Source organism: Pungitius pungitius, chromosome 2, assembly GCF_949316345.1.
Source record: "Pungitius pungitius chromosome 2, fPunPun2.1, whole genome shotgun sequence".
NCBI classification, from domain to species: domain Eukaryota; kingdom Metazoa; phylum Chordata; class Actinopteri; order Perciformes; family Gasterosteidae; genus Pungitius; species Pungitius pungitius.
In genome coordinates this window covers 4,341,597-4,364,814 of record NC_084901.1, presented here as the reverse complement: position 1 = coordinate 4,364,814, position 23,218 = coordinate 4,341,597, and the positions used below count along the sequence as shown (strand labels likewise).

The following is a 23,218-nucleotide window of genomic DNA, read 5'->3' as shown; positions in this document are numbered from 1 at the left end:
TCGTCGTCCCCCCAGAGTCTCGGCAGGAGACGGACAAATTTCCCCCTCATCCTGGAGCACAAGGCAGGTAAAAAACCCAAGCGAGCTGCATCTGTAGCCCGGAGACGTGTTACTGCAGCAGCTGTGTTTGGTTCTGCTTTTAGGGGAGAAGTGGGGTTCAACTCAGGCACCTCAAGCCAACCGTTCATTTTCTCTCCCGACGTGTCCAACGGGGCGATGAGCTCACCGGGGACGTTTGTGGCGAGCCGGACCTGCTGTGAATCCTACACGTTATTGCAAGAGTGAATGAAGCCCAGTACACCGTAGAATAATGAAAACAAAGATGTTACAAGACATAACCTGATATTTATATCAATGTTTGAATCAAAGAGTCACATGAGCAATCAGAAGTGATCTTATAAACAGACTTGAAGAACAGTAGCATGTCTCTTAATTCTGTATTAATAATACAATGAAGCTCTACACCTCCTCCTGCTGGACAAATGATGTCATAGTATCATGATGCCAACTTCAGAGGAATTACATGCTAAAATAGATAGTTTAAGATATCCATTTGATTTAAGTCCTACATTGTAAGGATTCAAATCGTTAGTGACACTAATGTGTTACTAAGTCCCCAAGTCACGGAGAGGATGATGGGAGTGAATGTTTAAGAGAAGAACATACAATGCAGCCAGAAAGGAAGACTACAGAGAAAACGTGACCATGGCAATCATGTTTTGACAGGCAGAAGGGAAGACATCAAGTCATCCAAAAAAAAGCACACAATGGATTCCAGCTGCACAAACAGGATGCCACCCTAGACTGGTTTAGGTCACAAGTAAGGTCACACACCGAGATACTGAGAAAGTCACAATGTGCAGCTAAACCAATTCTCCCCCAACAGAAACGGAATCACCACTAGTCAGTTAACAGAGCGAGACGCTAGTTTCAGATGGAAAGAGCTTTTTGCATTGAAGGTAAAATAGGTGTTTAAATTAATACAATCAAACAATCTAAAATTTAAAAAGTATTTTTTAAAAATCTATTGACATCCCTAATTATATGTAATACAAATACAAGCAGGTTGAAAGCAAATGTTTTGGCGTGCGCATCAGAATTTTTGTAGCACATGTGTATAATGCACCACTAAATGCACCATCATTCTTCTACACGACTGGGGGTCGCTGCAGTTAATCGTTGAATATCTGCATTTTTTGCCTAATCTTTTCCCATTTTCCTCAATTTCAAAAAAACAAACTCCTCCCAGAGACTAATTCATGTTCTTCTCAAATTTTGGCAGTGTGGTCTTTGCCTTTAAAAATTGCATTAAAACTTAAAAAAATTAATACTCCAATTTGCCATGAAAATCAAAGTGGTTTTAAATCAGCCATAAATGATCTAAGCTGCTCCATATTTCTCATTTATCATGACATCTTTCCCCTGTAGACATTCATGTGATCATTTTAAATCCCAGACCTTAAACCCTGCCAATTGAAGCCAATTGCAATTGATTTTTGAGCCACTCAAAGAAACAAGCTGTAAAAAAAACACAGTGACGGCATAAAAATCGATAAGAAAAACGTCTTAGCAAATTGCCGTTTTACTCATCTTACATACAGGGGGACCAATGACTAAACATTAGGGCAAAACAAATTGGCAAATATTCTCTCTACTGGGAAATACACCGAACGAATCATGACATGCCACATCAACATGTCTCGGACATAGTAAGAAGCCAACCGATCGAGACTTTTACAACGTGTAGATGCGGCCCCACGCAATAAAACTTCTTTCTCATGCACAAGCAGCTTCATTTTGGTGATTTGATCTCTTTCTGTCAGCAAGCCCCATCTCGCTCGGACAAATCTCACTTTCTTCTCCGAGGTACAGATGCCCTCGCCCGTCTCGGCCGGCCCACGCCTGCCCCGTTCATCCACTGGATTTGGGGAGGTCATCTGAATATCACAATGAATGATTTATGGGATATTCTATAGCCTGGAAGTCTAAGCATTTTTATTTCTGGGTCATGGCAGGAGACTGAATGATTTGTGGTCTGTTTTCATTCCAGTAGAAGCTCCAAAGGTGTGAGGCAAACAGAGAGGGAGTTGATCTGGAACATTCCTTTGCCTCTGTGTGTGTGTGTGTATGTGTGTGTAGGTGAAGCAGTAACAAGATTAGCTCCAACACTATGGCACATTAAACTGACACACGATTAAAATGATTGTGACGGAAGGTCAGATTCCGTGAGATCACATTAGGTTGAATTCCCTGAGCATTTTTTTCATTGATCGCTGCATCATTTGCTTTTTTGCAGAGCGTTAACGTGTGGAGCCTCACTCGCGGTTTCCTCCGACACACATCTGGCTCGGCGAGGTTAGCGTCGAATAAACAGCGAAGGACTGGATAAACATCTGGACTGCACTCACCGGTACTTTTACAGAGCAACTGTTAATCCATGAAACTGGTTCTGGAGTGTTAGTGCAAAATTACCAAAATGTTAACATGCTAACACGCTAAGCGCTGCTGAACATTTTTAGCATGTCATTGGGATCGCATTAGCATGCTGACGTTAGCATTTAGCTCAAATCCCCTTTTTTCAGTCTTAAAATGAAACAAAGATGTTCTTTTAGTGATCTACCAAAACAAAATGTACTGTAGAATTGTATTATTAGATATTATCTATACGTTATCTATATGTTCTGAAGATATTTATATAATTGCAAGGCATATAAGCCAAGGGTTTGCATGGAGATTTGTAAATGTTCATCTTGCTAAAAATTGGATTTGCCGATTTAAAGTCTAAAAAAAGACTATATCCCCCAGTCGTTGTGCTGTGGTTGATCAAATTAATAAACATGCGCCTTCTGGCATAACATATATATATATATATATATATATATATATATTACCATAAATATACAGTAGCATATTGTTCTGAGAAGAGAGATCTTACATATTTGCTGTAATTGAAAATTATTCGGAATATGTTAAGTTCTATATGACCTAATGAAAGAAAGGAGTAAATACAATGTTGCCATTTAATGAAGCTCGTTATTTTATTATATTTGCTTTAAGTAGTCAATTACAATAATCGTTTATTGTCTAATAACTGGCAAACATAAATTGCAAGTTAAAAGTCTCCTCTGTTGTCCATGAATTTAATCGTTACATCCCCTTCAATGATTTCACCGGAAAACATATTGAATTGAGTGCTCTCATAAAATGTTATCGACAGTTAATTTGTTTTTTTTAATGAAAAGGCCTCTTGTCTAATGATCATTACTGCTTGCGATGGACAGGTATTTTATTATGGAAGCAGAGGTTTAATCTACCACATTAAACACCAGTGTTTGTTTGAAAGGAGGAAGTTCTGTTGTATCCACTCTGCCTTGTCTCCTGTTAGTCGTAGCAGGCTTCCCGATTCCCTCCACCCACTGACCACCTGGAGCCCCCAAAATGCATGCTGGGACCTCTCAACCAGACAGATTGAGCAGACGATCGGCTCAAAAAGTGAGTTTCGTTTGTTTGTTCTTCTGCCAACATCAAATGTTGCGTCTCCCTCAACGTTCACCTCTCTCGGATGGAAACCTCTGTGTCTGAAGGAGGGCTATAAATATCCCGAAAAACAGACCCGGCTGGCATTCACAGGGCCACGACCCGCTGCACACATGCACACAGACACGCACACACACACACGCACACACACACACACACACACGCACACACACACACACACACACACACACACACACACACACGGCCATGAAGGCGTGCGCTCCTTTTCCCATCGCTCCTTTCACGGGGGGATGATGGCAGGAAAGAGAAGTGGAGAGTGTGAGAAAAACAAGTAAATGATGAACAAAGCCCCTCGTCTTAGTCGGATACAGAACACCCCCCCCCCCTCGCCCCCCCCCCCCCCCCTGCTCGTCTCTCCACCCGCTTGCCATTGTGCTCCAGACTGTGTTCCGCATGCCTTTTCAGCTTCAACATTAAGAGCCACGGCAGCTTGTGTGGGAGTTGAAATAACCCCAACAGACCCTCGATGGCATCGAAAAGTGTAAACTTCCTGTTCCTTTGCGTTCCAGGGGAAGTGCAAGCTTGGAAATGAGGAAGATGCGCAGCCCGAGTCAACCGGGAACCAGGAGTATTAATAAATCCGGATTGAGTAACGCAATTTAGCGAAGGGTGACTTCTCTTTCTATGCACTCTCTCTCTCTCTCTCTCTCTCTCTCTCTCTCTCTCTCTCTCTCTCTCTCTCTCTCTCTCTCTCTCTCTGAGTGCACCCGATTGATTTTCCAGTTTAGATGTCAGACGGACGGCCAGAAACGGCATTATCTCATCTCGCTGCCAATTACCAATGCTTTTAACCACATTGATTTTTCCTCGATGGAATTAGCAATTGTGGCTCCCTCTCCCTTTGAGGTTGAGGACTATTTTACACAACACAAACTGTTGATACATAATTAGCATGAGGATACGGATTTTAAAGCGGTTAATCAGTGTTGTCGATGTTTGCGACGTGCCCTTTTTAGTCCCCTTTCGGTTTGAACCATCACCCCACGAATCACAATCTGCATCCGCTGATGCCCCTAAAAGTCATCTCCTTCCAGTCCACCATCTCCAAATGACCCCCCCCCCCCACCCCCCATTCTTTGGAAATCATCCAGAGGCTCTCTGCCTCCAGCCGCCTGTTGGCCCTGTGATATATTATAGATTGGATGGAGTGGAAAATTGCACGCAACCAGATAGAAAGCGCTAACAAATGATATACTACCGCCGCCCCCCTCCCCTCTCTCCCCCCCCTTTCATTAATTTAAAGCTGTTAGCACAGTGAAGATGGTGCACTGAACAGAAGAGCTCAAGCAGCACTTTCCAACCACTGTCCATTCACTAATTGAAACATTCCTGCGCACTGCTACCCCCCCCCCACTCCCCCACACAAGTCTTTCTAATTATTTCTCCGTAAATGCTACACTAGGGAGGGAGGTTCTTTTCTTAAGCGAGAAGCTACAGGAACAAAGAATGATTTGTGATATTTATAGCGTATCGCACTCGTCACTGGCGATGATTACAGACCGTGGGGGCGTGTTGTGGGATTTTGAATTTGGAGTTGTCATGATAAACGTTAGATAAATAGATATCTTAAATATCTGAATCTGAGAGGGTTTTCATATACCTTCAGGAACTGAAATGGAGCTATATTTATGAGATATCTATGTCCGCATTTGACCACTAACCGCACCTCTGTCCGCCAAGCAACACATAAAAAACAAAACAAAATGAAGATCATTTGTCAAGCTTAATTGTTTCAAATAGTCTGATGCTATCTGACTGTAAGTGATGATGAAAAGAAATACATAATGAAACATGGCCGGACATTTCCAGAACATTGAGTCAAATGGCTCTAATAATAGAGACAACATTAAGGGTTTCTTCTCCTTCTAAGTACATTGGATTTGAACCCAGTGGAGTGAACACTGAACTAAAACCAGTCATCCCCATTCACTCTCTTTGACTGGGCAGAAGGAAAGGAATCTGTCCCCCGGGCGTCTCCCTGGGTCTGCATCCTGGGAAGTCCCTCAGAGGAACACACACACAACTGCAGATAAAGAACCGTTTGTCATTTTTTTTTTCTGTCCTCACGGACCGGTTTCATGGCGTGTTTGTCACGTCGCGTTGAGATTTACCGGACGCGTTAAAACCTGTGGCTTTGAAGCATGACGTGTTTTTGTTGTAGGATCTTCCTCTGTCTCCTTTTTCAAAACGTATTTATTGCTCATTTTTGCAATTTATATTTATTTATTGCTCAGTTTTACGGTGTACGGTTTTACGGTATATAAATTTATCCTTTCTGCCCAGTACAAAATGGCCCAAGGGGCGGGTACCGGTGGTACCGGGGGAACCGCCGCCCTGAATGACTCACTGGGTTCTGCTTCTGGATTTTTAACGAGAGCTGACAATGGGCACCGAGGGGGAAACGAAACATTTGCGTTTGAATGCCCCAAAGCCTCTCCTCGGGGGTTAGTTCCCCCTCCTCTGCGCGCGCCCCCCCCCCCCCCCCCCCCCTTCAGTTTGTTTACAGGACGCCGGGGAGCTGGCAGCGCCGTGTGTCTGTAATTGAGGGTCCGTGAGTTTGCATGTGAAAAGCACCCGACTGCACCGCCACGCATTCGAGTCCCTCCAGTGGCCCTTTGGGCCCTTTGGCCGACAGGGAGAGTAAAAACAAAACGAGGTGCACGCGTGGCCCTCAGTGCAGTGGGTTCAGACCAACGCACTGCGGAAAATCAAAATACGACGAGGCATAAACGTTCAAACGCCGCATTGTGGCCCCTTCTGCAGCAGCATTTCGTCGCTGTGCCACTGCCAAATGTCTTTCACGCGTAATGAGACGTGCCCTAGAGCTGGTTTGCTTGCGCGGTTGGTTTGGCCTTTTTTAACGATTGAGTTTTCTCAATATCGACGACCTTCGTATCTTGTGTAAATATCGGTTGTATTCAACAGGAAGGACAGGCAAATGATGTGCGCATGTGTGCATGAATACAGTTGTGAATAATGGATGTGTACAGTAGATCATCTATATTCATGAACATGCAGCTGATACCACGGATGAAAATAAGTGGTTTCCTCTTCATTCACCTACTAATGTACGTTTCAGAACAAGTCACATGTTCACTTCCTGATGTAGCAAGCTGGTCTGTTTTCGGACTTTCCGTCTGAAAAAGGATTCAGAGTTGTAAAAAAAAAAAGGCACAGAGCTTCTATTTTGACAGTTCTTGAGGTTTTATTTGAAAATAAAAGAATATTCATAAATGACAAAACTGGTATTTAGGAGATTAAGGTCACCGTGACGCACCACTTAGGTTTTGGGAAGTCAAATGTAAACAAAGCCATTTGCGTAAAACATATCAATAAACTTAAACGTTAGGTGTTTGTTTGACTCCTATTAATAAGTTTGTGTTCATATTCATAAGACTGACCCACTTTCATTCTCTCAAAGGTTCATTTGCACGTAAAGCAGGACTTCCTGCATGTAGCTGCCTACCTCTGCCTCACCAGTTCATACAAAGGAAGGCTTTGATCAGAAAAAAAACGGTGCCGCTAGAAAGGGTTTCATTTCAATTTTCATTCTCATTTATTTCATCAGGCTCAGTTGTTCACATCCGGTGACATTAAGGAGCAGAGCAGGTGACTGTCAGGGCGGCACAAAGCAGTGCTTTCAAGGAGATGTCTGAGGGACATGTGTGCTAAACCCGCGCTAAGACACTAGCACCCACTCGCTGCCAAACGGTACACAAGATTATCAGGAGGGCTAAAAAGGATAGAGAACCAATTGTTTGACATAAAAATAAAAATAATGCACGCTTCAGAATAGTATCAATGCCTTGCATTCACCGGGCCGCTATGGGGGGGGGGGGGGGGGGGGGGGGGGGGGGGGGTCAAACATGTGACCTTTCCACGAACAGATCTATGACACCAAATGAGTCCCCCTGCAGCCACATAAATGTGTCCAGGAAAATAGACAGTTCTGCCATTGTGAATGACCAATGCTTTACCTCTTTCAGTCAACTGACCCCATGTGAATGCGTACAGGATGCACAAAGACAAGGAAATTGAGAGGGTGGGAGGGGGTGGCGGCAGCTGGCATTTTATTTTCATGCTCCGAATTGATGATCACCTTACTTACTGAAGGGTAATGGTTACTTATCAATTTGGAACGACCGAGGCTCCCAGCGGGACGACCAACTTGCCGGTTTAACTACATGCTGATTTACCACATCAAATCACATCTGTAAACCACTGAGGATTTCTTCCCGTGTGCACTACCAGAACCGACATTAATCACCCTTTTGATAAGACACATCAGCTCGTTTGATCCCTCGAGTAGGATGGACAGGAATCTGAAACTAAAGGAAACGCATCAAAAGTAGACATTTAAAAAAAGGAAGAAAAAATAAATCATGCTGACTCATAATCACCACCATGTCACATGTCACTCATGCACAAGACGTGGGAAGTGGAGGAAATAATAAAAGGTGCAATTGACAAACAGCAGAAGGAGCGCAGCGAAAGTCTCGGAGAGCGACGCGAGCATTTAGGATTTCAGATGAGTGTCTCTGTGTCAGCTTCGTCCAGCAGTATGTGGCTCTCCTACGTGCACTTCACACAACAGCTGGGTTCACTGTCCCATATCGATTGATCCGCCGAGTCAACAACACGGTCAGCATTAAAAAAAAAAATCCCTCGTTTGAATCCCCCCCCCCCCCCACCTTTTTTTTTGTGCCTCGACACGTCTCAAAAGGCACTGGGGCCCACTGACGCACACCATGAGTAAAATAAAGGCATCAAGTACCAAACCACCCACATGTTCTGCACCTTGATCCCAAAGGGGTATTTTCAGGGATTGCGGGTTCGCTCCATGCACGTTACATGCAGAGTCGTCCTCGTCAACAAAATGGCACGGTCACATTTAGCACGTTTAAAAAAAAAAGAGAAAAACAATTTCAAAATCAAGTTTTCCATCTGCAAGGCAAAGTATTGGAAACGAAAACGACCCTGTGTGTCTGCACTGTGGACATCAGCAAGTTTTTTTTTTTCCCGTCTCCCCTGTGTGCAACCTTCAAGACGTTTCACTTTGCCATATCCAGTGTTTATACCAGTGTTTTTACCATCTAGCGCAATAGGACAGTCCTGGGCTGGGTATCAAAGGGACCACTGTTCCCCCGGGCTTGGCACTCGGCAGGGATTGTACGGATTCCAAGAGACTGTGAATGAATCACAGACGTTCACTTGGAGAAGAAGTAATGACCCGCCGTGTGTGGGAGGCCTGTTTGCTGAAGGAATGTTTGTTTGTGATCGCAAAAAGTTGAAATTAATTAAAGCATTAATGATACTCAAAATGACATTTGGCTAACAGAAACGCACATATACAACATGTTTCCCCCCTTTCAATCAAAGGGTTCGATGCAACTCGGGTGAACATTCTTGGGGACGTAGAACTTAAGACTCAAGCGCTCGGCTGCCGAAAAGCACTGACAAAAATCCTTTCATACACATACCGGCCTGCCCCTCCCACCCCAAGTCCCCAACCCCCACCTGTCTTTTTTTCCTTTTGTCCATTACATTTCGGTCCCATTCAGGCAACAATGTAGCAGGATGACATTATCTCTCCCTTGATCCTAGTATTTCGCCAGTCTTTCGGGGCCTTTTATAAGCCCCTCCCCCTTGTTTGGTAAGACTCAGATGGGGGGAGGGGTGGTGGTGTTTGGTCCGGCTGCCCCATACGTCAGTAGGATACAGTAACCTCCCTCACCCATCCGACCGTCACACATAATTAGCTCCCAGCTGTGGCCCAACGCAAACAAAAACCCACGCACACACACACACACAAACACAAACACACACTTTCAGAAACTAGGGAAATAGAGACATCGCGTGACTGGGTAATGTGTGTGTGTGTGTGTGTGCGTCTCCTGTCCCCAGTGAGGCCGGTTTCCGGGTGGAGGACATTCTTATGATAATTAGGGATTAGCTGGCGGGACAGCGGGACTGGGGACCAAGGCGCGGCGAATGCGGGGGCCCCCCCCCGCGGTTCTACCGCCACCACCGCGACCACGCCGACCTCCTTCCCTCTGAGCGATATACGAACGTCTCCCGCCGAAACTTTGCCCGGGGGGGCGGGGGCGGGCTCTTAGCTCCCCCCCCCCTGGGCCGGGCAGCGTCCCACCCTCACGCGCAGCGCGCCGCTCTTGTGCAGGTGCCAGAGCTGCACAAACTCCTCGGGCATGGCGTGGAACCACTTGTAGGGCAGGATGTTGTCGTAGTAATGGTGGCTGACCGGCCGCTCGTCGAGGTCCACGGAGAACGGCCAGAAGCCGTAGGCCGTCACCTCCTCGCACAGCCCCAGGGCCAGGCTGACCAGGAAGAGCCCCGTGGAGAGGCGGCGGGCGTGCACGCCGCGGGCCTTCCAGAACCTCCCCACCGTGCGCAGGAACTCGGGGTTGGCAAAGAGCATGGTGAGGTTGGAGGAGGAGTCGGCCAGGGCGTGGTACGCCCGCAGCGACGGGTCGGTGCCGGTCTTCATGGAGAAGGCCGGCATGTAGATGTAGCCGGAGCCGTAGACCTTCATGCTGTCCACGAAGACCTTCCTCGACCACAGGAGGTTCTGGAACCTGAGAGAGACAGAGCGATGAGGTGAAAAAGAGCAGGGGGGGGGAACGAGTTTCCTGTGTTGCAACACCACGGACAAATGATGGTGATTCTGGGAACACTGACTGCTGAGATCATCACAATGATGACACGGCGTAGCCCCCTCCCCCCATGCAGCCTCCTCTGAAAGCGATCAACGTCTCTTTACAATGGATGCATGGTTCACCTTTTCTCTATGATGCTGGGGTTGGCTGTAACCAGGTGAGTTCTGGTTCCCACGTCATCCACATATTCCTTTGACAGTGGTGGGAGGTTGCACCTACGTGAACAAAACACACGCACGTATAAACAGGGAATGCATGTCAATCATTTCCTCCCGATTATATGTACAATGTCGTGGCTGAGAAGTGCTTGCTCTGTTTTGAATCCTGGATTGCACTAAAACCCATTGATGAATATTCGGTATTGATGCAATAAACACATTTTACCCATGACAAGTAGACGTTGCAAAGCTTCTGCAATCGCGCTACTTTAAAAGTAACAATGAGTTAACTCGTTTAGCTGAGTAAATTAAACAGTTGCTTAGGTGCTACAAACCAAAAGATTATTATCACATCGGGGCGACAGGCTGAGGAAGTTCTTTGTTCCCCCGAATGCTGATGACACGCGTCACATGTCACATGTCTGCAGCACTTCCTCCCTCGGCCTTCCCTCTGTCCTTTCCCCTCTTGGCTGCAGTTGACACGAGCTCTTATTATCACCGATGGCGTATTTGTCTCCTCTCTCTTGGGGGGCAGCGAAGAGCTCGCGTACAATGCAAACGCGGCCACTCACAGGTCCCCCCCCCCCCCCCCCCCTCAACCCCCCTCCACCCTAACCGAGTCGCTTGTTTCCTCACCGAAGGACGAAATCGGCCTGGTCAATGTCCCGTCCGCACTTGCTGTCCCGCAGAATGCCCCCGTTGCCCACCACGGCGCACTTCTTCAGCGGCAGGCGCAGAGGGTTGTCCTGGTTCAGGGGGGGGACACGCAGCTCTGTTAGCGCGCACACAATCATAAGCGTACCAAAATTGTCGAGTCAGACTCCTCATTATCTCACATACTTATTCGCCTGCCGTGCTACATTTTGGCACGTTGCTTACCCCCCCACCCCCCCCACCCCCACCCCCACCCCCGTCCCCCGCAGCGTTGCTCGGAATTGCCTCAGAAATTCAGCACGTCCGGTGAGTCAGCCCACAGTACAAGGGAACCGCTCATCATTTCGAGTGAACCCTTGCACGGCGCTGTAATAAAGCTGCAGTAGAGAACCCTAAAATAACACGCTTCATGAAACACAGGCACCAAATTGTCCCCTTTCCTGCATTTAAGTCCGAGGCATGGATTAAGGGAGATGGAGAAAACAATTGTGCTCATTATTCCCCCTGGAGTGCACACACTCAGGAATACACACACACACACACATGTCTTCTGCCTCAGGGTCTCTTTTAGACCGAGACGGGGGTCGAGTCAGAAGACAATGGCCCGCTAACAGCACATCCAGCAGGGGAGGGGAACCACCAAGTTGGGCTTAAGCATTTGAGAGGGGGGGGACACTTATTAGAGTGGCACATGATCCAGCAAGTTATTGATGTAGTATGTTGTAATATCTAGTCTGACCAACAAGCCCCAAGTCAAGAATGTATTCCTGTTACCGTGATGTCCATCTGAGAAACAGATTAAGGAATATTTCAGTTTTTTAACTGTAAAACCAAGTAAAACCCCAAAAGGAGAAATCATAGGAATCTAGTGTACAGTCCGCTGGATGCCCCGTTCGGGCCATTGAACTAACCAGCGATTGACTGTCAAAAGCCCTAATTGGCACATATCCTGGCATAAGCCTGGATACTGTGGCTGCTGGCAGCTTAGTGTCGTGTGGCTGTCTGTCTGCGTTCTACCCTGCAATCACGGCACCGGTAGTTAAGAGGGCAGAGTGTGCTTCGTCCAATCCCCAACCCATTGTGAACTGCCCTCTTTGGTGAAACACACACGTAACAGGCCGAGAAAAGAAGAAAAAAAAAAAAGTAGAGGAGGTGCAGAGACGTTACTAAATTTAGACCAAGCGAGCCGAAGCTGGAGACCCGCAAAGTCGCGAAATGTCACCGTAACCCTCGGCGGCGCGGTCCTCGCTCGCGTCAGACACAGAGCTAAATAACCACCGGGTGGTGTAGCGTACTTATTAGCGTACATCAGTGTTACGCAGTGGTATAAACGTATGTTATGTGCAGTTGTGTTCACAGTAATAGCAGGGTGTTTAAAAAGGTGAGTGAACCTCAAAACTCTTCAAATAAAGTGTATTTTAATGAACAAAAATACATTGGGGACAGTGCACATTCTATTTCAAAGAAAGAAAATTAGAAAAAACTAGTTGAATTTGAAGGTCAAGAAATATGTATGTTCAAAAGAATAGCAGCGTTGACATCTTTCTTTGCAAACTCAAAAATGTACTGTATAAAGTTAAACTTTCCTGAGAATCCTAAATATTTACTTTGCTGCATTTCTTGGTTCTGCCTCATGAACAGCACGTTTTATGTCATCCCACAAGTTTTCTATGGGATTAAGGTCACTCTGTTTCTTCAATTCTGTTTGTCTGGACCCATGATTTTGTGTTTGGGGTCCTTGTCTTGTTAAAAACACCCATTTCAAGGGCATTTCTTCTTCAGCATCCGGCTTCATGACATCTTCCAGTATCCCGATGTGCTCAAACTGATCCATGATCCCTGGGATGCGATAAATAGGACCAACACCCCAGTGGGAGAAACATCCCCATATTGTGAGGCTTGCACCGACGTCTGTGGCCCTTAGACCCAAAAAGAACAATCTTACTCTCCTCAGTCCACAAAATATTACGCCATTTCTTTGTAGGCCAGTCAATGTGTTCTTTGGCATGTTGTAACCTCTTTTATCAGCATGCACGTCATGCTGATAATGCACTGTAATGTGTAACTTTTCAATCAATGCTTTATAAAAGCATCGTGTAGCTAATTTGGATGAACCATTGGAATCCGACATGAAAGTACAACGATGTATGAGCGATACAAATATAAGAAACACAATAAATTCTGGAAACCCACTGCCACACCAAGGCACGCATGCACACACACTTCATATCCTCCTTTTGTTCATTTAATGGCACACCTCCCCCATCCCTCATGAATGAACATACACTGCGCGCGCGCTTGCAAATTAGGGTCACAGATACGTCGCGTTTACCCACCAGGATATAAGGCTGCAAATCAGTGGCATCGGTAACAGGGATCCAATCTTCTTTATCCGGGAGATGCATTGCCCCTGGATACAAAAACCACGGCAACAGCACCTTCTAAAGGCTCTCCGTTTTTTTTAAAACATTTTTATTGAGGTTTCCAGGCAGAAACATCCTCATCCACATGCGCGCCCACACACAGGCCCCCGAGCCATGGAAAAATAGCCAATACACAAGGTGCAAAAGTAAAGTATCCAATTGGAGAGGAAAAGGGGGAAACAACTTGTTGAGGGAGACACACGAGGAACATTCGCCTACAGTTTATACCAATGTTTCGCACATCTCTATCGTAGATTAGACCCAAGTGGGAAAATAAGAGGAGATCACATGTCCTCCTGAGCCGTAGACACAGAGGAAGAGGTGTGATTTGGAGAAAAAAAAAACACTCAATGTGTTCTCATCTGCAACCTTTTTGACAGTTATGTATCATGTCGCTAAAAAAAAAAAGTTGAAGATGCACGTCAACGTGATGAGTGTCTTTTCACTCCAGCTGTGACCCGGTTCTTTGTCTCAGTCAACCTACTATGGATCCTTACGAGGACCAACGGTAAAAACCTGCAACCTCCAAGCCCGGTTGGCATCCCATCGCACAGAATTTAATCTCCTCCTAATTCCCCTTTTCAGGATCACATCTCCCCGTTTCTGAGCGGCAAGGACGCCCGATTGAGGGCTGGAATAAACAAAATAAACATACCTTGACGAGGAGTGGGTAGGTCTCGTTGTTGACGGTGTGCGAGTGGTAGAACTCGCCGTCGTACCACAGAACCTTTCCCGTCGGCGAGTTCTCTTTTGTCACCGCAAACATTCTCCTCGGATCGCAACACTCTGTCAGCAACTTCCTGTGAGGGAAGGATGTGTAGCAGGCCACATCTGTATTATTATGACAGGATAAGGACCTTGTCCTGCATGTCGGTGGAGTTCATCACATATTTTCAACTTAAAGTTTTCAGTCAGTGACTCGTGTCTAAATGAAAGTCTAACTTTGGGTAGAATATACTGTTATATTCCTGTAGCCAATCATACAAAGCGTTCACGGAGACAATGCTTTAACAAAGTTAAGGGTGGAATAACAGTTTCTTTAAAAAGAAGAATTGGGGCACTTTGTGAAACATTAACCACTTTCTTTTGTCACAATGACATTACACCCATATGCTCCACGGCTTCAGATACAGACAAAGGAGGTCAGGCCACAGACGGTGTAGTCTGATTCCCTGGATTCTCTGCTTTATATAACTCATTATAGGTTTGCATTATTTATATTGAGTGTGCATTGAAGTAGATAAAAAATAGGTTACAAAAAAATACATTAAATTGGCTTGTTATTGAACACAGGGACCCACTAGAACCCGCCTACAAGACATCTGGGGGGAAGGGGGGGGGGGGCAGGGGCCATCATCTGGGGAAACAAAGCTTCAAAAGCAACGGACACAGAGATGCGAGACGAACCTGTACAGATCGATGCCCGTCTGGTTCTTCTGCCATACTCCTCCCTGCTTCAGCACCTCGTCCACGATGTCTTTGTCGCGCGGGAGTCTGTAGGCGGGGAACACGTAGAACCAGCAGAGGACCAGCACGCACATAGCGGCCCACACCGACAGCTTGCCCCGGTAGCATCGCACCAACATCTTCAACCGACCGCCTCGGCTCAAAACAACCGGTCCCGTGCCGTGAAACGGAGACTGCGTTCAAATCCCAGTCTCATCCCCCACCCCCCCCCCCCAACTCCCAAACCACCACCACCCTCCTCCTACCCCTCGCCCCCCCCCCCCCCCCCCCCCCCCTCTCGCCAAGAGCGGGTGAATGGAGCTCTTTAAGGCAGGTTGTTGGCCGGTCCCTTAGGGGCGAGCTTCGGTCCGGAAAGCCGGATTCCGTCGCTGAGGCTCCGGGGGGCTTCTAACGCCGCGGCGGCTCTCGCTGGGTCGCGGGGCGCTGGTGCAGAGGATCGGGCTCTGCAGGAATCCGCCGCACCGACGTCGGTGCATCCAACACCATCGTTACAGCCTGGTTGTGAGGAATCATGCGGACCCCCCCTCCTCCTCCCCCTCCTCTTGCTCTTTCTCCTCCTCCTTCTCTTCCTTCTCCTCCTCCTCCCCCCTCCCCGCTGTATCTCTGTGTGCAAACCCACGTCCAACCGCTTTCTCGTGCCCTGCGGTCCTGTCCTCGGGGCCCGCGCTGTCCTGGTCCTCCTACCGGGTCTCTGCGGAGATTACAGTTGGCAAGAAGGTGCACGGGTGGCAACGGATGTTGACCTTCAAAGTAAGAGCACACGGTTGCCCACATGGTGGGCCAGGGTAATCGTTTCCTAGGATGATATTATATGCTAAAAGTAAGACATGAAAGCTGCCTTTTTTGCACCCACACCAGCTGAAAAAGAGCATTGAGTATTCTACAGCTTTTACAAATAAGCTTTTTTTATTTCCTTTTTTTGAGAGAGAGGCATTTCAACATTCATGTTGAAAAAGTGTCCAACCCTAAGATCATTCAATGCAGGTGGTTTTCCATTCGTTCATTCACTTAAAATGCTCAGTTACATCCATTTACATCTATAACTAAACCAGTGGGTCCCATTCTGAAAGTCATGCTGCATCGTCCTGCTTTCATTTCTGGAAGCTTGAGGGCAGGTCGGTGAAAAATGAAAGTGCAACTGAAAGCATCTCCTGCCGAGGCCTGTGATGTGAGGCGCTGCCGTACCTGTCTGGACTTTTCTCTGCACGGAAGGAAAAGGACTAAGACGAATGAAAGAGACGCTCCTGCAGCTGACCACACCCTGACTCCAACATAGAGTCACCTTATCATCCACCTGCGTCCCAAACACGTTTCGCTCATTTCACTGATTCCACAAACGCATGCAGTGCACTCACATTATGCCCCGTTATATTTCCTCATTGTCTATTCCATTCTGAATTTTCAGCACACAGTGGCCCGCAACGATATGTAAAATGAACCTCTGCTGCCCTCGTGTGTGAGATGAGATGGCCTTCAGGGTCCATAAAAAGAAAAGAAATCACGTGTGGTTGGAGGCATTTTAACGTGACTTTAATCTGGACATGTAAGCTGATGAAAGTGCGGTAATATATCTGAGCTATGTTAGCTCCTCGGGGCACTCACTGCCTGCGTGTTGGGAAGCGTCAAGGTTACAACAGCATGGCAGAGAGCGATGTCATGGCAGACCACAGTCATGAGTCAGCTGCTCCGGCGTCCGGTGTGTCCGGACACCGGAGCCTCCACAGAGGCCTGTCCCCGATCCAGAAAAGGGTGTGGAGACAGACAGCGTGCAGAGATACAGTAAGATGGATGAATATTGCTAAATATCAGTGGTGCAAGTGGTATTACTCGTTTGATCCTAGTGATTGTGCAGTTTAAGAATACTCCATTACCAGCCCTGCACAGAAAATATCAAGTTGTATTAGCAAAAACAACTGCTGTTCCGTACGATTAATTATGTGGAGTAAAGTAACACAAAGTGTAATTACCCAAGCACTGATGGCACCTCAAAATGGCACTGTGTTTGTGTACAGTATGTGAATAAAATGGCCATGTCATGACAACGGGTTCAGGTGGATTACGTCAACAACTGAAAGAAACATGTGACCCGTTGGAAGGAGGGTTAGGCATCCCCGGCCTACATCAGAGAACAACCCAGCACTAGCAGATTGCTTACTTGTAATTACTTTGTTTTTTCAGATTTAAGGCCTGATGAGGAGAACAACGGGGCGACGCGCCTACCCATTTATGAAAGTAACGATGGGTGAAAGTGCATCACAAGCCCCCCCACCCCTCCGCGATGCCGAGGCTTTTACTTTGTGTGTGGAGACAGAGGGGAGTTGGGTTGCAGCAGAAATAGAGCTGCCACCTGCTGAGGATCACAGGAAGATAAAAAAGCGATGACAGAACGTTTTTTTTTTTTTTTTTTGCTACAGCCATTGGCCCTCATTGCTCAGTGAGGCCATTGCCTCTTCTTCAGCGCCAGCTCCTCCTCTGGTATTAGTGGCAGCAAAACTAAGGCGGCACATTGCTATTAAACAGGAACTTTGATGGCAAAATGTCAAATATGTGCAAGTGTACCCTGGGAAAATTGGGAAGGTAATTTGCAATTTTAAGAAAATGTTTGGCCGTATCAGCACGTCATTTTTATTTTAAAATTTCAAAAATTGGCCGTTTGTACATTTATAGACTTTCATCATTTTAATTTCAATATACAGACCTGCTTCTATATATTTGAAATGTTATTCATTAATGAATGAATATATGTATCATGTATTTGTTTTAGATGATATATCAATCTTATAGGAACATGTCTGTCACAACCATACATGATGATTTTGGTATGGGGGCGGTAATGAGATATTCAAGGGGACAATTGCAGATGTATCAGACACAAGGAATCATTTAACTCAAGTTTGAACATGCAGTTTCTGCAGATACATTCATTTTCAGCCGGGTTTCTAATTGCCGAGAAGCCCTCATAACTCACAAAGAGCAAAGGCTCAGCGTAGACTCCCGACTCTTCCAAAGATGTCCTTGTTGCTAATGCTCCGCTCACCAGAACACCTTAACACTTGCATCGGCTTTATTCCAGCGTAAGCCAGTGGAAAGAAGAGCAACTTGATGCTCGGGGGTTAAGTGATTTGCAATGGATGGTCAGAGCTCAGGCCAAGATTAGCTCTGAAATCTTTGATAAAGTCCGGCCAAGAAATTGTGGACAGCAGATGTGAATAATTAAACACACGGGACAAAGATACAAGGTCAACTGCTGATTTAGTTCAGATGGTCTGGTGTTCGTAAATGATCAGAAAACCGCAGCTCAGGCCGTTGTAATGACCTGAGCTATACAGCTATTCAACCTTTTGGTGATGATGATGATGGTGTTCACACAATCACACAGTGTTCAGATTTTTGTATTTTCAATTCTGTTGTTTCATCTCTTGGGATGTAATTGTAAAAACAAGGATATTAACAGTGAACATATGGTCCTTCTTCGGGAAAGGTGAAATAGGGTGAAGCGCTGACGATCTCTGCATGTCTGACAAACACCTGTTTCCCGTCTAAGGGACAAACAGTCGGTTTTTAGTTTGATTGAATTGTTTCAGGTAAATCCAACGTTGAGTGTTGATGGTTAAAAACAGGATGGGATGGGGGGAGGGGCCTGACCTTTTCTTTGGGATATGAGTTATTTTGTACTTGAAGTCAGTAATGTAATGACTCAAATGACAACGTTACAGGACAGTTTAGACTGGTGATAAGAGGCCTCTCTTAAGTAGGAATAAATAATGAGCAAACAAAAATATGCCATAAAGACTAAAAACTGGGGGGGAAACTGCTGGTTCCACCTGCAGGCCCATCTAAAGCGCCTCATGAACACCTTGTATCTCGTTTAATCGGCACAGAGACAGAGTAGGAATGTCAGCTATTTTCAATGGCCCTGACCATGAAGCGGTCCGGCTCATAACCTCCAATACAATTATGAATGGATTCTGTACACACAGTAGCATGTTAATTAGATGCCATTCAAAAAAAAGTGCTTGGCTATGGCGATATTTCTTTAACCTTTGGATAGAGTCGCCAGAGTTTAGTCTTCAGGTAAAGCAAAGCTATGCAAACAAGCCTCTGGCTCCAGCTTTATGTTCACCAACTCTTGGCAAGAAAGGAAATAAGATTAAATATCTGAACATTAAGGTTACACTCATGACTTATTATTACCCTGCCCTGGTGTTGTTGCAGTGTCAGGGGAGGTGACATATCACGGTTGGTCCCGTGCCAGCACATTCTTGGGACCAGACCTTATATCTCCTGTCCACACGGCTCACATAAAAAGCTGCCCATTGTTTCCAGCGGCCACTGTTTGACCCTCCACATCTCTATAGACACCCGTTTGCAGGTAAAGAAAAAGACAATAATATTTGATAGTTTTATGTCTCGCATTTTGTGTGGATTCAATTCAAATTCGGTGTAGTTGTGTTTCAGTGTTTTGTTCTGGTTTAACATTCAAGTTTAAATTACAGTTTGTCCGGTAGAGCTCTTATTATACACAGCATTTTTACAGTGTGGTCAAGTTTATCATCAAATTACTGCATCGTTGTAAAATGTGTCGGCCGGATGAGAGTATTTACTTTTTCCAAATCGTCTACTTGTAACCACAGCTGTCAGGTTTCTGTCTGTTTCATCGTTTCATCCAGAGCTTTCTTAACAAATCTGTCAAGCTGCAAACCACCAGGATAATGCTGAATACAGGGAGAGGGGACTGTTCTCGCCATGTCCTTGCTTTAATCCTCTTGTCAAGGGTTGAGAACTGTTTACAATGTGGCGCCTTGATGGGTCATTGCTATATCGGGGTGCCGTAACACCCCTATATTACTATACTAATACTAATGGCTGTTTCTCTCCTGTGTTTTTTCACTATAGTTGTGAGAAAAAGGTAAGAAAATGAATACTTTATCCCTGAATGCTCCTCTCATAGTTTGTATTTTATGTAATATTTACTATTCAAATAGATTAAAGAGTCTTTGTGTTCTCATATCAACCTATTCTGCACATGGGCATCATTAAACTAACTTGTTTTTTTTTGCCTTTCAGCCTCCCGACTCGGACGATGAATCCCAAAGGGGATAAGGTGAGCAGGGCTATATTCCACGGTGTTAATCCTGCACGCATGGAGAGGGGACACGTTGTCCCCGACGCACCAGGCAAAGATCTGGCAGCGCTTATCTGGCCGCCGTCGTTATCAGCATCAGCGAGCGCTTTCCCCTTGACCTCGTCCTAATAATACAACGCTATCTCTCCGCACGCGGCGGCAGTATGGTGGCGGCGTTTTTGCCCCACGTGGAACCGCATACTTCTGGTGGGGTAGCAGGGATGCCTCAGAATGGTTGCAAAATAGAAGTCATTAATTATCAGGATGATTTAAAGTGTGTGTTTTGTCCAACGGTGATGCACGTGCCTTCCTGAAATCTTCTTTTCCCCACAGCCGAAGTCGAAGATTTCGGCTTCTCGCAAGCTCTCTCTGAAGGTGAGTTTTGGTGTGCACCACCTGGCCACTGCAGAAGTTCTCCTGCTTTAATGCCACAACATATTGTGAGACTGTGTATATGTGCAAACAAAACACCTTTTGACGTAGCGTCCTGCATTTAGTATTGCAACTTGGAGGCTGCACGTCACCAGGTCCGAGTTTTATATATCGGCATCTGTTGTGTCAAATCAGATGCTTCTCCTCACAAGAGCCTGTGAGGATTTGGAGAGGGAGAGGCAGGAGAGGGAGGAGGAGAAAGTGCGCTATATAGGAGAAAACCTGCCCCCTTTGCAAATGTCTGGGTTATCACTGGACGAACTACAGGTGAGGGTTGTTTACTGTGAAAAAAAGAGCAACTATTTCTACAACAGAAAATCTACGTCCGTCTTTAATGACATGCTTTAAAATCTTCCTCGTTCCCCCAAGAAAATGGTCAAGGAGCTTCACTCAAGGATCGATGTCGTGGACGAGGAGCGATATGACTGCGAATCCAAAGTGGGCAAACACAACAAAGATGTAGGTGAAAGCTCTCCTGCTTCAGTGCTTCATCCTTAGCGCATTCATATCTTTAAAGACAGCTTGGTTGGTTTTTGTACATTTTTGTTCTTCCTTTTTTAAAACTTTTTAGATCCACGAGCTGAAGCTGAAGATACAGGACCTCGGAGGCAAGTTCAAGAAGCCTGCCTTGAGGAAGGTGAGGGTGTCGGCGGATGAGATGATGAGAGCTCTCCTGGGCTCCAAGCACAAGGGCTCGATGGACCTCCGATCCAACCTCAAGTCCGTGAAGAAGGAGGACGTCAAACAGGACAAGGTGCAGTTCTAACGGCATGCTGCAAAAAAAAAAAAAAAAAAGGTGTCAACGGAGGGAGATGATGTGTTTCAAATGTAGGCCGTTTGTTTCCCGTTGAACCCCAGGTGCTCACCTCTGAAGTGGGCGACTGGCGTAAGAACGTGGAGGCCATGTCGGGCATGGAGGGCCGCAAGAAGATGTTCGACACAGCCGGGGGGCCGCAGTGAGATGCTTTGGGAGGAGTCCTGCGCGGATGATGAAGGTGGATAAGAACGGGGGGGGGGAAAGAGGAAAGAGGTCCGGGTAGACGTATGGGATGGATCACAAAGGTCATGAGCATTTACAACCACCGGTACGTTAGCTGTGCCTCGATTTTCTAGATGACCATTTTTTTTTTGTGTGCAATGACTCAAAGTGTAGAATGAGACCCGTTGTTTTTTTTGATAACAAAAGTACATTATTCTTGTTTTGCTATGACATCTTTGGACAATTGAAATGGATTTGATTAAAGTTGTGCTCTGTGATGTTCCCTATCCGCAGATTACTTCATCGCATTTCATTTCACTGGCACCTGTCGGTTCATGCGAGGCATGTTAAGATGACAGAAAGCGGCTTAACTCACGACGGATTAAAAAAGGAAGCTGATAAGTCAAGAGAAGGGGGGGGGGGGGGGGGGGGGTGACAGGTGTTCCCTACCTAAATTTGACCTCATCATTTTTAAAATAGATCTTAAAGACACCGGCATGAAAGAGAAATACAATTTAAAGTAGAACTCACAAATAACGAGGGAGACTTTTTTCCATGTTGTTAAACATTTTGAACAAAGGAAAACCCAATAACTGTGTTTCAACCATCACCAGGATTATGTTTTTTTTTTCTCATTTCTCAGACTTTATTCAATTCAGGAATGATGACAAAAACCGTAACCTGCTGCTTCAGCCCTTTGTCGATAAGTCGTATTTTTAGAGTAGTTTGGTGATGGAAATAAACCCCAGTGCACGCGGCTTGAATCTCAGACTCTTGAACTCCGCCACAATGCCGTCCTCCATCACTCCGAGGCCATGAAAAGGCTTGCGCCCCCCCCCCCTCCCCCCCCCCCCCTCTGGCATTGTCAAACCACACATTGCAGGCGCGCGCGGGCTTCTTCTGTCGCCACGCCATCGTTATTTGAAGCGTGTCAGCCACACCGACATCGGCTTTCGGGGTGGCGTATGATACGCGTCTCTGTGTGGCGGGTTATGGACAGCTGACGCATGCCAAAGGGCCCTCGGGGAAAGGCCCGATGATCGTGCGTCGAAAAGCACTCGATGAAGCGAAGCAAAGCAAACCGGGGGGAGGGGGGGGGGGGTGTCTCGATGCACCGTCGCCATTCCATAAATGGGCGCCGATGATGGCGACCTTCACACACTGACAAACGCTCCAGATGTGCTGCCCGGAGTCAAACGCCACGGGGCGACTGTGAGACGCAGAAGGTCATGCGACGGGAGGGGGGTGGGTGGTGGAAGGGGGGGGGGGGCAACACACTGTGCTTCGTCGTCAGGGCCACTTGGTGGCAGTCCACGATCAAAGGAACGGAGCACGACCACCGCCGAGCAGTAAGGATTCATGACGTGGTTTGACTTCTGCTGTCTTTGGAGGCGAAGGGGAAGACATCATTTCTCCCATGTTCAGTAAGTGGAGCCTGACATCATTTCACTCGTGGAGTGACCCAAAGGAAGATAGAAATCAGCGTCAGTGTGTAAAGGAAAAGCCACCGGAGCGGACGACAACGTTCGCAGCGTGTTTGCGTGTCCTGATGAGGGCGCGTGGCGGGTGTCGTTAATCTTCAGCGAACAACACAAGCAAGTGTATTTATTGCTGCAGGGACCGGGGGGGGGGGGGGGGTGACAATACTGGAATGTATCTGACAACAAGTCTGTGGAGCAGCTAATGCTGTCATGTATCTTGTCGAAATGTCCAGGTGTCATCGCACATTTGCCCAGTGTCACACGTCC

The 23,218-nt window shown here is 46.5% G+C and overlaps 2 protein-coding genes across 3 annotated transcripts; one reads left to right on the top strand and one right to left on the bottom strand.

Annotated features, from left to right (window-relative positions):
- Positions 1–7,394: 7,394 nt before the first annotated feature.
- Positions 7,395–15,129, bottom strand: st8sia1 (ST8 alpha-N-acetyl-neuraminide alpha-2,8-sialyltransferase 1). The gene is made up of 5 exons (XM_037461740.2): positions 14,875–15,129; positions 14,123–14,267; positions 11,027–11,136; positions 10,355–10,447; positions 7,395–10,151 (listed from the first exon to the last, which is right to left on the bottom strand). Exons 1-5 carry the CDS (start codon positions 15,051–15,053, stop codon positions 9,671–9,673), a joined length of 1,008 nt encoding a protein of 335 aa, XP_037317637.1. The 5' UTR covers positions 15,054–15,129; the 3' UTR covers positions 7,395–9,670.
- Positions 15,130–19,112: 3,983 nt separating this feature from the next.
- Positions 19,113–21,748, top strand: LOC119211625 (troponin I, slow skeletal muscle-like). 2 transcript variants are annotated; one of them, XM_037462676.2, is made up of 8 exons: positions 19,117–19,306; positions 19,831–19,843; positions 20,002–20,038; positions 20,393–20,434; positions 20,627–20,758; positions 20,861–20,950; positions 21,063–21,245; positions 21,350–21,748. In XM_037462676.2, the coding sequence occupies exons 3-8, from the start codon at positions 20,018–20,020 to the stop codon at positions 21,449–21,451; spliced, it is 570 nt and encodes a 189-aa protein (XP_037318573.1). In that variant the 5' UTR covers positions 19,117–19,306; positions 19,831–19,843; positions 20,002–20,017; the 3' UTR covers positions 21,452–21,748. The 2 variants fall into 2 exon arrangements, with proteins under 2 accessions (XP_037318572.1, XP_037318573.1); XM_037462675.2 differs by having other exon boundaries at positions 19,113–19,843.
- The last annotated feature ends 1,470 nt before the right edge of the window (positions 21,749–23,218 follow it).

Coding starts and splice junctions, on each gene's coding strand:
- st8sia1 (XM_037461740.2), bottom strand. CDS start 15,053: ATGTTGGTGCGATGCTACCGGGGCAAGCTGTCGGTGTGGGCCGCTATG. Junction 14,268..14,874: donor ACGGGCATCGATCTGTACAG/GTTCGTCTCGCA, acceptor CTTCCCTCACAG/GAAGTTGCTGACAGAGTGTT. Junction 10,448..11,026: donor CAGGCCGATTTCGTCCTTCG/GTGAGGAAACAA, acceptor TTGTTCACGTAG/GTGCAACCTCCCACCACTGT.
- LOC119211625 (XM_037462675.2), top strand. CDS start 19,797: ATGGCTGTTTCTCTCCTGTGTTTTTTCACTATAGTTGTGAGAAAAAG. Junction 20,759..20,860: donor TATCACTGGACGAACTACAG/GTGAGGGTTGTT, acceptor CGTTCCCCCAAG/AAAATGGTCAAGGAGCTTCA. Junction 21,246..21,349: donor AGGACGTCAAACAGGACAAG/GTGCAGTTCTAA, acceptor GTTGAACCCCAG/GTGCTCACCTCTGAAGTGGG.